The 16,392-nt window shown below is 38.3% G+C and overlaps 1 protein-coding gene across 2 annotated transcripts in view; it reads left to right on the forward strand.

The window, feature by feature from the left end:
• The first annotated feature begins 2,222 nt into the window (after positions 1-2,222).
• Positions 2,223-16,392, forward strand: part of LOC108708258 (uncharacterized protein C1orf94) — a 67,596-nt gene continuing 53,426 nt past the window's right edge. Inside the window, exon 1 of one of the 2 annotated variants that reach the window (XM_018246764.2) lies at positions 2,223-2,617. In XM_018246764.2, coding sequence (XP_018102253.2) covers positions 2,373-2,617 — 245 coding nt within the window. In that variant the 5' untranslated portion in view covers positions 2,223-2,372. The remainder of the gene's footprint in view (positions 2,618-16,392) is intronic. The other variant, XM_018246763.2, reaches the window with a different exon arrangement.

Consider the following 16,392-nt stretch of genomic DNA (forward strand, 5'->3'; position numbering starts at 1 on the left):
TTGACTGTGCACAGTGACAGTCATTTGCTGTTAAAGTGAATGTCAAAAGGCAAGAACAGTACTGGATGGTCACGTGTATTTCCACACTGGTGGGAAGAATGCCAGCAGATGGTCTGCTGTATGTGATAGTCTTTTTGTGCATTGTTGCATTAAGAATGTACCTGTATTGTTGCTGGACTACAGATCCCATAATGTTTTAAGCTTGATATAACTGTTGGGAGTTCTAGTTCAGCAACATACAATGGAGACACACTGCTATGGAAGTTATATGTTGTTGCATGGCCATGGATTAATCTAGCTTTGTTATCCTTTTATTGCTAATTTTTCATGCAGATATAACTGTGAGGTGATGGAATGAACAGGGAGCACTATAATTCTAGTTAATTCATTTCTGACTAGAGGATAGCATTAGCTCACTTGAGTCAGCTTTAAGCTGCCCTTTCATCGGCAAATCGCTGATATTTGTTATGAGGTCATAAATCAGTGCCATTAGCTCAAATCAACATTCATTCATATTGATCTCTCCATGGGAACCACTTTCTTGAAGTACGCTAGCTTTATACGTACCTAAGCATCCAGTATCGAAGGGGAAATCTAGTCATTTTAATGTATAGCCACAGATAATTGTATTCATTATTAAACAGGAAGCAGATAGTTGCACATCCCTGCAGCTGTCAGTACTGCTTTCATGCTTGTATATATGTAAGAAACAATATGGCTCTCAAGAGGCCTGCAGTTATTTTCCATGATGCTGCAGTTCTGGGTACAGCTCTAAAACCTTTGTTTACACACGACACATGAGGTGACATGTGGGAAGAGAGTGAGGATATCTGTCCCAAAGTGCTGTTAGTTAAAATGTGTTTTGCTACATTTTCACATTGAAACTAGGGATGCACCGAATCCACTATTTTGGATTCGGCCGAACCCCCGAATCTTTTGCGAAAGATTCGGCCGAATACCGAACTGAATCCGAATCCTAATTTGCATATGTACATTAGGGGTGGGAACGGGAAAACCTTTTTTACTTCCTTGTTTTGTGACAAAAAGTCACACCATTTCCCTCCCTTTCCCTAATTTGCATATGCGGATTAGGATTTCGGTTCGGCCGGGCAGAATCCTGGATTCCAAATCCTGGATTCGGTGTGTCCCTAATTGAAACATTGTTTGGCAGCAGGGAAAAATTAGTGATGGGCGTATAAATTCGCCGAGCACAAATTAGTGGCAAAATTCTGCGTTTCGCTGCCGGAGAATAAATTTGCGAACCCCCCTTCGAAAAATTCGGCAGCGTTAATTTCCGATTTTTACTATTTTTTTGTGAAAGCATTCCAATTGCTCGATTTTTTCATGAAAACATTCGAATTGCACGATTATTTTATGAAAACCTTCGAATGTAACAATTTTTTTCGTGAAAACGTTCATATTTCAAGTTTTTTTGCTAATTTTTGCTGTTTCGCGAATTTTCCGGTGAAACAGGAGAAATTCACTCATCACTAATAGTGCCATAAACAGAGCCATGTTTTACCTATAACTCATATTGGCTGCTTGACTCTGGTCCTCGTTATTTACCTGCCACCACCAGCAATTCCACTGTAGCCCCTTGGGATGGGTGTAAAATTTGCACAGCCTCCTTACCTTAAAGGCTGGTAGTTTTCTCCACCATCATTTAGGCTTGCTTAGTTATACAACCCCTCTATCACATGTTCAATGTTCAAGTGAAGAATTCTGGGATGAGAATATTTTTTAAGAGCATCTATACACTACCCATTATGGAATCAGTGTACTACTAACCCAGTTTAACATTTACGTTAATTTCTATAGTTTACAGCCTCATGTGATGGAGGTAAAATTTGCATTGCCCCCCTTTACCCTCACCCACACTCATAACAGCCACCCACATAAAAGGCTGGGACCATTTCTCCACTGTCATGTAGGCTTGTGTAGTTGTACAACCTCTCTATCACATGTTTCATATTGAGGTAATATATTATGGGACTAGAAGGCCTGATTCTTTAAGAGCATCAATACACTGTCCATTATGAAAGAAGGAGGACTACTATCCCAGCTTAAAATTAATTTCTAGCTTACCTTGGTCCTATGAATTAGTTTGTACATGAAATTCAGTGGTAAACATTAGAAATGCGGTTTCTAATTTGGTTGAATTATGACTTGTTTGATCCCTACTGAAGTCTTCTTATGATCAAAATCTAAAAACATGATGTATTTTCCCAGGTGCTGTGTGTTGCTGCCAATGTTCTGTGGTTGCCAAGACACCAACCAACCACCAGATTTTTGAAAAAACTCCCAAGAGAGTACAGGAAATACAGACAAGTCGAGTTAACTGGAAGTGGTGCATTTGGGCCCCAAATCTGAGGATGCTTAGCCCTGTGACAGCATCGCAATGGTGTTCAGCTACACCCAGCCAGGCTCCCCCTATAGGGCCATTTCCCAGATATATCTGGGTCCACCAGCATACCCCACAAGACAGCCTTGACAAGGCATGTTATGAAATCTGGAAGCGAGTCCAGAGCTCACTAGAAGATATTAATTCTGGAAAACTAAGTAAACCTCTAGCTTCCGAGAAAATAAAGAAAAGAGAAGCAGCTGGCACCAAGAAAAGGTAAGCTATCAATAAGGACGAATTGCCCTTTCAAAAATACTAAATTATTTTCTTTCAGTCTTCTATATAGCGTTCTCATGTTCATTATGCATGTTCTTTATGCCAAAAGTCTCATCTTATTGGAGCAGGCAAAGTAATTTTGTGTTTTGTGGTACAGAACAGTCACAGAGCATCAGCATTGCTTGTGGTAGGTTAAAGGCAACTTACAGAGTAAAACCCTTCATACTATGAAACTGTTCTGTAATATATACTTATTCAAAGAAATGATTTTAGCAATATACATGAAGCAGCAACTTGTAATAAAATATAAATAATAAATGTATTTCTGTTTTCTTCTGTTGGGAGGAACCACTGGTGTCAGAATATGTTGAAAGTGCTGCCTAACTGAAGATTGATGCATTTTAATAAACAGGAAGCCTTGTGGTTTGCCTGGGAGCTAGGTACTGACCTGTTGGAAATATTTGTTCGGATAAAATAAAAGCAGCAGATTTTACCCAGTGATGCTTTTCCGTACAATGAACTGTGAAAGGCTGATTAAGATAGGGAAGAAATTATGTAACCCATAGTTTATAGGTGAGCCCATCCCCCATATTTATAGAAATGGTTCACCCCAAAAAGAATATTTTAGGTGTGTGTACAAATTACATGAATGCTTCTGACCCTCTGGGGGCCCAGGAGTGGGCCTTGGTCCTGGTGGACCCTGCAGCCTTTGGTTCATTAGCAATGGTGTGTAGTTGGGAGGGTGGTGGCAGCCAGTGGTGTATGGCAGCAAAAGGAAAAAAGAAGATACACAATTGCATTACATTTTTATCAATGTTTAGTGTCATTTAAAAGGGGAAGTCATACCCATTTTTCCACATTAGTTGAATAAATAGGACTTTTGCTAAACATACTGTACTTCCTGTCCGTACAAGCAGAGCCAGAGCAAATCAGCAGTCTCCAGTATAGTGAAATGCTCTTTTGTGAATTGTGTATGTTTCGCACTATGTTCTTCTTTACCTACAATGTAGCATATTTCTATCTAATTTTCAGCTGAATGTTTGCAACTGATACAACAATGAATGCAATGGCAATTGGGTGCAAGTTGTGGCAAGCACTGGGATTGTATCCCTTCCAGCACGCAGCATTAAAATGACATTACCATGGGATTCTTTTTGAGCAAGTCTGTTGCATCTATTGATGCAACCTGCAGTGGGAACCCTGGAATAACTGCCATGTTCAGGATAGTGATAGTTCCAGGTTTAGCAGAAGTGGCAGGAGGGATGTTTATGTTTGGACGCAAGTTCCTTTAATGAATGCCATATAAAAATGCCACTTATGTACCGATTTTAATGTGGCCACAATTTCAGCTGCATTAGAAAAAACCCTTATTGAGTGGTTGGAGGGGGAGATGGAATATTGTCTAGAGAAAGCATTTTGTGATGAAGATACTGTCTACTCTTAGGCAGTATCACCCAACAATAGTAATTTTTGCTATTTGCTGTTTGCTATCGTGACTGCATGATCTGTTTGTATCAAATGCTCTTCATGTGATTCATTATTACAGATGAATGTTTATGCGTAGATATGCTGGTCCTCCTTTTTAGTTCGTAATATAAAAGAACTTAAATGAAGTCCTAAAATGGTAACTTCATTAGCCACAGGAGGAAAGATGATTGAAGAGGCATCTCCCTTGGAAATTGAACCTGTACAAGTCTGAAAGTGCTGCATCATTGTACAGCACAACACAAATGCATTTATCTTTATCTTAGAAAAAGCTGAAATATATCTGCTTGCTTTTTATGCTTCAGACAAACCAAGTTTTCTTTTTTTTCTGAAAACAATAGGGTCACCTATTACTCATGAACCACAATTTCTAAAGAATAATTAAATCCAATTGTCAGTGTTCCAGACAGAAAAGGGAAAACATGAATTAGGGGATGCAGGCATCATGACAACCACATTTCCCATTCTGATCCTCACATACCCTTGAACAGTTTTTTAATATAACAAATGGCAATATTTATAGCAAAGGCAGAGAGTCACTTGAAGAGCAGTACACAAACTCTAGCGATGCAGGAAGCACAGACAACCTGCAAAAAGCTATTCCCTTTAGGAAAGTGACTGGCATTTAATATGATGCCAGGGCGTCAGAGAAAAGACAAACAAAGAGACAGAACAGATATTAGGCACTGGTGAGAAATAACGGCAACTACTTTTTCATATAAAGAAAAGATTCTCGTGGCTTTGCAAAATTACATTTTACAAGTACATAAATTTGAGGCAATATACTGTATTGTTTCTGGAATGAGATATCTTGTGTTCAGGTTGTGAAATTGTTCTTAGGAAAATAACCTACAATCCTGGGATTGCCCTAGGCCCTCTTGCCAACCTGTAAGAGTCTCTTCATATTCAAATGCCACTAGTGTAGTCTGACTGTTGATCTAGTTGAGATGGAAATTGATAGTGCTCCTAATGTCAATTCTCTCATTTAGGGGCAGATTCACTAAGGGTCGAATTTCGAAGTTAAAAATACTTCGAAATTCGACCCTCGAATTGAAATCCTTCGACTTCGAATATCGAAGTCGAAGGATTTAGCGCTAAACGTTCGATCGAACGATTCGAAGGATTTTAATCAAACGATCGAATGAATATCCTTCGATCAAAAAAAGTTTAGCAAGCCTATGGGGACCTTCCCCATAGGCTAACATTGACTTCGGTAGGTTTTATCTGCCGAAGTAGGGGGTCGAAGTTTTTTTTAAAGGGAAAGTACTTCGTCTATCGAATGGTCGAATGGTCGAATGGTCGAACGATTTTTCGTTCGAATCGTTCGATTTCGTTCGAATTCGAACGAATTTAACCAATTCGATGGTCGAAGTACCCAAAAAATACTTCGAAATTCGAATTTTTTTCATTCGAATCCTTCACTTGAAGTTAGTGAATCTGCCCCCAAATCTTTCAGAAGGTTTAAGAACGGTACCCAAACAAGCACAGCACAACTTTCCTGCAGCCTTTATAAAATTTAAACACGGTTTTTAAATGGTTAGTGATTCAACCTAGGTTAATACTATTCCGAATACTAAATATCATTCACATATGGAGGAAGAATAGGCTTAAGCCAGTTGCATAAAGATGCAAGCCTTGCTTGTCTGTTCCACAGCTGAGGGAAGTTGTTTAGTATGTGACCAGACAAGCATTACAGCATTTCCATTAATACTTTAGGTCAAGTAACCCATAATAAACAATCAACAGATAGTATTTACTGGCCATCTATTTGAAAGAAAACATCAAATTGGCTGCTGTGTGTTAAGAGACCTGAGCAAATGTTGTGCCGGATAAATCTAAATGTAGATTTCTGACTAGTAGGAAGTGTAACAAGCTGGCTGCCTGTACATACAGTTTTCGGGAAAAATTAGCTATGATAGGCAGGTAAGTAGTGATGGGCGAATTCCCGCGATTCGCCGCCGAATGGATGCCGGCGTCCATTTTTTTGGCGTCTGCGCCGTTTCACAAATTTCGCAGGAAATTCACTCATTTTTCAGCGAAGCGAAACACCCCAAATTCGCCCATCACTACAGGTAAGCGTAGGATCAGGAGCATATCCCTCCCTGGGATACCAGCTCACCAGCCTCTGGCCTGTCTCACTTTCTGGCTTTCCTCAATCACTTTAGACTCTCAGTCACCTGGTCACATCTCCTTCTGCTCCTTGCAGTGGCAGGCAGCACCCCCAGCCCATCTGGGAGTCCCTAACACAGACAGGTAACCTCCCTCTTCTGTGCCCTGCTCAGAGAGACCTTCCTTACACTCTATCTACAATGAAATACCTTTCCACAGGACATGAGCTCCAATATTAGAACTGGACTACTAGAATGGATTGTCTGGCTTGCCCGTTCCTCCCAGAACACTACAGCTTCCAGGGCCAGACAGCAAAATCCTTTAAACAAAGAAACCATTCCCTGTTTAGTAACATCTCACTTGCAGCTTTCCCATCCTACTGGGGAGGAATTGCAAAAAAAAATGCAAAACTCACCATTTGACACTTTTTTTTGATCATTCTACCACAGAAGGTACGGGTAATGATATGAGCAGGTGTCTTCCTGTCTATTTAAAATGAACAGGTTAAAAGTAAGCATCCAAAATAACTAAATGTCTGGACATGATAGATTTCCTAGCAGGTGTAGGGTATATTGTTAAACAGAGAGGTGCCACATAGCAGTGGCGTTAAAATGGCTACAAACCATGCATTCATATTGGGGTTTATTTGGCCAATGATACTAGTACACATCGCTACAATATGATCATAACCATTAAATAAAGATAATATATTTCAAGTAAAAGGTACTGTTTTATTATTACAGAAAAAAAGACATTCAAAATAGTCATTATTTAAAAAAAAAAATCTGAATTGTTTCCTTAAAATGAACTCTAAGGGAAACATCATCCAGATTTCTGGAGCTTTTTGGATAATGGATAATTAGATTGTGGGCTCCACTGGGTTATGGAATGAGAAGCAACCTTAGTAACTGTGCTGGTGTAAACAAATAATGGTAATATAACCATTTCTTGGCACACTCCTTTAAACCGAATCACACTCAATTACACCTGACACGTTACCTGTGACAATCCAGCAGTCCTAGCCTCTTATCATTATGGAATATTTTGGGAAAACTAGCAGCTTGACAGGCAACAGGATGGACTCTTTCTGTAAAGCTGGAGCTTCAGGAATCACCGCCTGGCCGAGCTTAATGCAGACTGATGCCCAATTCCTTCTGTTTTCCTGTACAGTCTCTCTGTCTCTGGTTGGTATTTGCTACAGAGGCTCATTCATAGCCTATGGTGGCCCACCTTGTAGATTTGGCACCAAAACCAGACTCTCCTTGGGTCCTCCTCTTTTCCAAGATGTTCTCTGGGGCTCCCAGCAGGCCGCAGACCCTTTTTCCACCTCCCAGTCAATAGGATCACTCCTCATACTCTAACTGGGCTGGATGATGTCACAGGAGCTGCTTGGACTGAAATGAATGTTAGAAGAGCAAGGGGGAGGTTTCTCTGATCCCCTACAGTAATAATATGTTGTTTTTTTTAATGGTTTTATAATGTATTGTTGTAAGCAGGTGTTGTGCAGTTATATACCATACCATGAAAGGAGTGTTATCCTTGTTTTTATATTTTTAATAAATATAGGCGAAGAAACTAAACATGCCTACAAATATGTACAGTGTGTAACTGCATACATGAAGCGAGATATTGATCTGTACATACAATAATCCATGTCATTGCATACTTTATTGTCAATACAGTATATAGAACACTGTGTGTTAATTTAAAATAAAACCTCCCATTTCAGCAACAGCAATTTAGCCTACACAGTGAGCCTTGTCTTGTCTTACAGCCTACTAAAGCAGGGGCTCTCCATCTTCTTTTTTTCCTCTTGGGCCTCCCATGCCTATCATAGTCAACATCAGGCCTCATCCATCTGAAAAATCACTTCTAAAATGACAACTAAATCTACAGGTGCCTTCAAATCCATCACTGAAAATGCAGTAAAAAAACAATGGCAAAAGTTGGGCTTTCTTCTACAAAGAAGTAGCAGCAGCTAGTGCAATGTATCAGCAGTAAGGTGCCCACTTGGGCCTCATCAAATGTGCAAGCAGCAGGGTTGGCCTGATGCCTCAGATAACAGATTGTTTGTCCTTTTCCCACTATTGTTGCTATGAACAGTCACAATTCTCTTCTTCCTGTGCTGATTAACCTGACTGACAAACACATATTTGATTAAATTGATTGACTAGAATATGTCACAATGCTTCTTATTTTAACTCAAACCCCCTACAGTTAATGATACAAAAACGGAGCTTTGTTGAAATTTGATACATTCCAGTTTACCTGTCTAGTTGTCACTTACTTGTGACATGATAAAGGTAAATGGCACTAATTCTCTCATATATCTACCTTCCATTTTCTGACATAATCACTATTATCGCCTCCTACACTCTCTTTCTTTCTCAGGTTAATATTTTCATTAACTTCCCCTTACTTATTCCCACAAAATCGGATGCCTCTGGGATGCACATTTGCATTTGGCATGCTACTTCGAGAGAAAAACTGGGATCAGACACCCACACAGTCTTTGGTATTCACCGTGATATGTAATAACCTGCAAACGTGATGCCATATGAAACCAAGTTATCCGACTACCACTGGAATAGACTTGGTAAAATATAAATAAATTATTTAAAAAACATTCTACTGGGCAAATCTTTAGATTTCTGCCAAACAAAAAAAAATATCTGCATTTATATTCATTTCTTGAATTTTCTTGGTTGTTAACCTGTTACAGGTTCAGTATTATTATATGTTATACTGTTTATGTTATGATTTGAAGCCCCTAATTTTACACTTTGAACATGTTCTACACAATCAGCAGGAGTCAGTCTGACTTTATAGGCTTGTGAAGAAGCCATCTATTTCATTGCTTTCTAAAGTGCATTAGGATGCCAAACCAATATAGTGGTATTAGCCGGCAAATGGAATCCCTCTAATTGTTTATGATAATGTTAAGTCTTCAATCAATACTGTAGTGACTGTGTAAGGAAATTGGAAGTCTTTGCATTGAGATGGACCCAGTATTATAAAATTATACAGAAATTCTCATCAGTGTCTGCTAGAAGAACATGGAGTTACAAACTTCTGCAGGGACAGTTGAGAAATAGCCCAGTTTTACTAACTTTCTACTAATATTACTCCATTTGTCAGATATTTTTCACCAGGTAAATCATGGGGAAAATGAAAAAGCATAAAGCCTATTGGAGGCCCAATGAGAAACAAAAACTACTGGGCCCTGCCTTAGACTGAGCCAACTTTAAAGCCATATAGGCGGTAACAGTTTTTTTAAAAAAAAAAAAAAAAAAGTCTTGTCTGTCTACCTTTAAAGGGGCTATTCACTTTTAAATACATTTTTAGTATGACAGTAGACATTGGTATTCTGTGGCACTTTGCCACTGGTTTTCCTTTTTTAAAAAGGTTTGTTGTTATTATTTAGCTTTTTATTCAACACCTCTTAAGTTTGGCATTCAGGCAGCTCTCTGATTGCTAGGGTCTTGTTTACCTTAGCAACCAGGCAATGGTTTGAATGAAAGACTGGATTATGAACAGGAGTGGGACTGAATAGAAAGTAACAAAAATAATTAAGATCTCAGCTCATCATTTTAGTTGTTGAGGTCAGGGCCCCAATTTGAAAGGAAGGCAAATAGTTCGAAAACTCTAAATAATAAAGACCAAATGTAGAGTCGTAAAGACATTCTAAAACATACTGAAAGTTTACTCGGTAAAGCAACTTCGGGCGACTATAGAAAATGCATCGATGCATTTGCATTAGCGCAGGCGACTTTTCATTGTAGCCTATGGGGAAAAATGCTGAGGCAGTTCGGGGAGATAGTCGCTCAAAAGATGAGGCGATTAGTTGCCAGGCGACAAAATCTCCCCGAATCTCCTCGTGTAGCCTTACCCTTAAAGGAGTAGTTCACCTCTGAATTAAATTTTAGTATGATGCAAAGAGTGATACTCCAAGACAATTTGCAATTGATTTTCATTTTCTATTATTTGTGGGTTTTGAGTTATTTAGCTTTTTATTCAGCAGCTCTCCAGTTTGAAGCTTTAGCGATCTGATTGCTAGTATCCAAATTACCCTAGCAACCATGCACTGATCTGAATAAGAGACTGGGATATGAATAGGAGAGGGCCCAAATTTAAAGAAGAGTAATAAAAAGTAGCAATAACAATAAATGTGTAGTCTTGCAGAGCATTTGTTTTTTAGATGGGGTCAGTAACCCCCATTTGAAAGCTGGAAAGAGTCAGAAGGGAATAATTCAAAAACTATAAAAAAATTAATAATGAAGGCCAATTGAAAGGTTGCTTAGAATTGACCACTCTATAACATGCTAAAAGTTAACTCAAAGGTGAACCACCTCTTTAACACTAATAATAAATTGTATCTATTGAAGATAAGCAGGTCTCTTGGGAGAACTGAGACCCACAGCATAAAGGTGTTCAAATCTTCCATAACCTGCCAAATTTTGTAAAATGGACATGGTGTTTATGGGGCATGGCCATAAAATGAGTGTGGTCAAGAAAATTCACAGTGCTGCGAGCAGCAGATCTTTTTGTCCCTCTTTCCATTTTTGAAATGCTGGGAGGTATGGCGACAGCATATCATCTGAAATGGCATCACACTTGTAGCCTAACCCATTACTTTTGAAACAAAACACTGGTCATTTTGTTTTGGATCTGTTGTTAACATGGCTGTGCTTTAAAAGACTGTATATATTTACAATAATAATATCATCCTGGCTCAATCTTAAAAAAAAAACATAAACATATTTATTTGCTTTTAAATCCTCTGTTTCTACAGGCGTGTGTATTTTTTATTTTTTTTTGATAAATTAAAGTGGAGTTTATCTCATCTTGAAATGGGTCATCACTGTGTTCTATTAGTAAACAACCATAACAGCAGGTGCACGCTGTATGTCTAGACTCCATGATAAAATCCATAATATTATGAAAGGTATTTTGATTTGCTTCTGTAAAGTAATGTTGTTTTATAGTACATTGTCAAAAAACTTGTTAAGTGAAAACTATATGCAATTTATGCCTCTTGATCCTTTCCCCCCTCAACTAGGCATACTTTTCAGGTACTAAAAAATTTTAATTTCTAATTAAGTAAATCAGTTAAATAGACCCAATATGACATATACTTTTGCTTCTGCAGTACAGGCTAATTTAGTATGGAAAGTAGCACAAATGCCCGAGTGCTAAGTGATGCCCCTTATACCAAAAGACAGCAGATGTGCACCTGCATATACAGTAGTTTGTGCATCTGCACTTTCAATTGGAAGCGTATACCTAACATTTGCACCAAGCAAGGTTTCTCTGCCCTTTGTGATCCCTGGCACTCCTGCCTTGCACAATCTCAATCATGTGCAAGATAAAAGTGTCAGGGGATTCAGTATGCCAAGCTCACTAGAGAACAATTAGCATCACTGACCAATAGAGAAGTGTATCTCTTTGTGCTTCATTCTGGGATCACAAAGAATTATTTGCATGTTTTTAAGTATACAGGTATGGAATCCTGTAATCTACATTTTTAAAAATGATTTCTAGTGATGGGCGAATATATTCACCAGACACTAATTGGCGGCGAATTTCTGCATTCTGCGAATTAATTCGGAAAACTGTGGCGACAATCCAAAATAGTCGCATAAAATAGTCACGTCAACATTTTTTCATGTCGCTTGCGTCAGAATTGATGCGTGTTAAAATGATTTTCACGCCCATTGACTTCAAATGCGTTTCACCGTTTAGTGGTGGGCGAATCTGTGTCGTAAAATTCACCAAATTTACTGCGAAATTTGCAAATTTTATGGCACAGATTTGCCCATCACTAATAATTTCCTGTTTCTCTATAGTAATAATAATAATAATAATAATAATAATAATAAAACAATACCTTGTACTTCCTAAATAAGATATAATGAATCCATATTGGAAACAAAACCAGCCTAATGGGTTTATTTAATGTTTACATGATTTTCTAGTAGATTTCAGATATAAATATTAAAATTATGGAAAATTCTAGTGATGGGCGAATTTGTTGCTTCCCTTCGCGAATGATTCGGTGAAAAATGAGTGAAACGAGTCGTATGGCATGTATTTACAGGAAAATTTCAAACAAATAGACCTACAATTTTGTATCTAAAACAAGCACATAACCATAGCCAACATTTCTATCTTGAGATTGTATCATACAGTATCTACATGATGGTCCATTCTAAATGCCAGCCTAAATATGGTTAAAACCATGTGACTCTTCCCTCTCTCTTGCTCAAGGTCTTATGCATGAGCACCGGGGCCTCATGTCTCAAGTTCAATTCTTCCTGCACTGGTTATATGGACTCGTGGCACAAGGAGATGTGCCTGAAGGTTCCAGGGGCAAATTAGTGGTGACAAGATGTTTGGTGGGCCAATAATCATATCATTTTGGCCCTTGGCGGCTTACGTTACTATTTTCCAACATTACCACCGCTTCTTTCAGATTTGGGATTATGGCAAATTTGCTATATTGTGCTGTATCCCTCCAAGGTGTTTCTACTACTCCTAGGACATATAAATATGTAGGGATTGTCATCTCTATGCACTCCTAAATCCTACCTAGATTTGTGCATATGTATTGATCTATTTGCCTGTGTTCCTCTGTGGAAATGATGGATTTCCTGTCATCCAGTATTCTACTCTGGAGGAAAGAGCATGGTGAAAAGTGTACAAATATTGTTAGCTCTCTTGTTTCTGGGAGGTAAAGGAGTGTGTTTGTGTTGTATGAACTCAGTATGTCAGATACATACTTGTCTATTCAGGCTTGCAGCGTGAGTCTCAAATACAGAAGAAAAAATGTTCAGTAAAAATAAGAACTCGCATAAAATTATCCCTATGTTGTACAGATATTAAAATAAATAACTGACTACAAACCTGGTGCTTCTTTTTATTGATAGGGAGAGTAATTGATTAACATAGGTAAATTGTATCAGTGCATTTACTCATAGCAAATAACTATGTGTTTGTTGCTTAGGTGCTTGTACTGGTGCAATGTTGTACCTATGTTAGTAAATAGTACTTAGGGTACTTTCTTTTAAGCTCTGTGAGTGTGAGTCTTTATCTGTTGCTCTTGCTTGGAAAAGTTTGCAATGTTTATCTAGAACAAAAGCTGTCAAATAGTTTAGAGGTGTTAATATTATCTGAAAAGTGTCAGTTTTAAATTGATGTATGACCAGGGGTGCCACAGACACAAAAATTCTGCATCTATCCGGTCCTAGTTTTAAACATATTAATTCCTGCCATTTCTGTAACTTCCTGCCTGGAAATGAACCAGTGACCTTGTGTTTTCATGTTGTCTGCATTGTCTCTAGCCTGTGTGAGTAGACAGCTATAGTCCTGGTTCACTGTTATTGCTTTCCTTGTAATAGCAAGTACGTATGACTTGTTTCACCTGTTTCCAATCTGTGTAAGCCCAATGTAGGTCTATTTCCTGATAGTTCCTCGGTGTAAATCAAGCCTGAGTTTTGACCCTTGCCTGTCGCTAACAACTGTTTGTTTGCTGCCTGTACTGATCACTGCCTGTTCCTGACCATTCTCTCGGATCCTGACTTTGTTCTGCGTTACTGTTTGGTTTGACCCCAGCCTGTGTCCTGACTATGATCCCGGTTCTCGATTCTGTACTGCACTGCCTGATTGGCATTGATGTTACGGTTCCATTGTGTGCCCAAAACTCCCTTGTAAGTGCTCTCACTTTCAGACCTGGCGGCATCCGAGTAGCGGAGGTCTCCTCCCGAAGCAAAAGGCGGTTGTTATAGGCAGAAGCATGAGCTGAGACTGGTACCATGGGGTTTATTCTTGGTTTTGGGATACCATATGTTACTATTTCCTTGCCAAAACCAGGTAGCCTTCTAACACTCAGCACAAGGACTTTCTGTTTCACCTTTCCTTTTCAACATCTAAAGGAGTCTGGCATATTGTTTGTTTTTTTACTGCATTTCCTTAAGCAGTGTTTTTGTGTCAGCATCAAAGTGACAGAAGATCTTGAATGAAAGCAAGCCACAATTCAAGTCATATGGTATTCAAATATTTTTCATGTACAACTGTATACTTTTCCTCAAGGAGAAAAATAACTTATTCCACTCGTATAAATGTTCATGCTAAAGGTTTGCCGTTGAAAGTCATCTGACAGTCCGGTGCCACAGGACATTTTAGCATTGTTGCTTCACAAGCTGAAAATATATTGTTGGTTTTTCATCTCAACAGTCAAAATGCGACAATAGCCCAAACTCTTACTGGCTAAATTGTCAACAAATCCCTAGAAGGAATAGAAAGCATTTCAGAACAATTGTTACAAAATAAGAACATTCAAAGCTTTTTGAAACTAAAGATTTTGGGCTTTTTGGTTTCTTCTTTCTTGTCTTGAGGGCAAATCGAACAGTCTTATCTTGGACATGCTATTATTATCAGTAATGCTTAATATTCTTTTATGTTCAAGACCACTGGAGAATATAGTAAAGGCTTATGAAGCAAAAAAGGAACAGTATAAGGAAAATGGCTCTCTAGTTTTAAAGAGAACATGATTCCAATATAAATCTCAGCAACTTCCACTGTCCATGGCCCAATATGTATTAAAGGGGCCATCTACCTGCTTGTTCATCATCCATTGAAGTTTTAGGGCTAACGATACTTTTAACCTTTTGTTTTAATCAGGAAACGTCTATGCTTTTCAAAGTAGAGGGGAACTGGTTCAACTTACCTACCCTTGCCCCACAGTAATCAGATGCAGGTCTTGAATGTAAGCTGATGCCTCCAGGGAAACCTCTTCACCACTTTTCAGTGCTTCCAAGCATTATAGTCTTATTTTATGCTAGATAAACTTGGGGCAATAACTACCGGTAATTGGTAAAACACAATGCCCCTTTAGGCTGTGCATCTTTTCTAAACTGCTCCTGCAGTGTTCAGAATAAATGTAAAGTTGCTTCTTCACCTTAGTCCTAGCTGTTAATGTTACAGTGGCTAAACACATCAAAGGAGACAAAACAGCATGGGATTATGCTTATATTGGATTTCTCTAAGAAAGAGCCTGGGAAGACTGCAAAATATTGCTTTTTTAGCCTTAGTGTAACTATCTAGTGCTTTGTGTCATTTTAAATTAAGGATTTCAGTGAAAGTGTTTTGGAGATGCCGTTCTTTGTTCTACAGTGTACCTTTATATACTTGTTTATTCTGTTGTATTATGCATGCTCCAATATGCTGCAGTACATTTTAAATATACTTACTTTTGGCCATCTCTGCTTATATTGGATTTCTGCATGAATTTGTTTGCTTGAATTCATGATAGCCATTTTCAAATCACATACTGTATGTTCCTATGTCTTAGCGAGCAAGAAATATTAGTACAACCTAGCATGTACATTCTGGGGCAGATTTATCAAAGTTCGAGGTGAATTTTCCAATGAAAAAAATTTGAATTTCAAGCTATTTTTTGTGTACTTCAACTAGGCAATAGTCCAAATTCAAAAATTTGAATATTGAAATTTATCATGTACTGTTTAAAAATTCAATCTCGACCATTCGCCATCTAAAACCTGCCGAATTGTTGTTTTAGCCTATAGGGGACCTCCTAGAACATATTTGGAGTCAATTGGTGAAAAATTGCTGGAAAATCGAAGTTTTCTTGGGGAAAAACTTTGAATCAAATTCGATCAAATGCTCTATTCCTTCGATTCGTACGATTCGAATTTGGCTGAATACAGACCTATTCGATCGAAAACTGACCTATTCGCCCAAAAAAAACCTTTGATTTAATTTGGGTCGGTCTTTTTGAATTTAAATTTCAAAGTTTTTTCAATTCGAAATTTGACCCTTGATAAATATGCTTCTCAGTATTTATAACATAGCTGGCCTTTACGCTACATTGCTGCAAACATTGAAAGTTATGCAGTATTTGTTTTTTTCAATCAGCTGCTTTTATGTATAGGGTGCTAATAACTCACAAGTGCTAAATATTTCACAAGTGCTAGGAAATTGCATTTACACAGGGCAGTTGGATGAGGCAAAGTGAGTCACGGCACAAGATTATTTTCATTCAACTAATAACAAACTGGAAAACAATGAAAGTAACTTGTAAATGTGTGATGTACAGGGAAGGCAGACACTGTTCTTCACATCTTGCAAACAATGTTTTCTCCACAGATTTAGTGATGGGGAAT

Source organism: Xenopus laevis, chromosome 2L (assembly GCF_017654675.1).
Source record: "Xenopus laevis strain J_2021 chromosome 2L, Xenopus_laevis_v10.1, whole genome shotgun sequence".
Taxonomy (NCBI): domain Eukaryota; kingdom Metazoa; phylum Chordata; class Amphibia; order Anura; family Pipidae; genus Xenopus; species Xenopus laevis.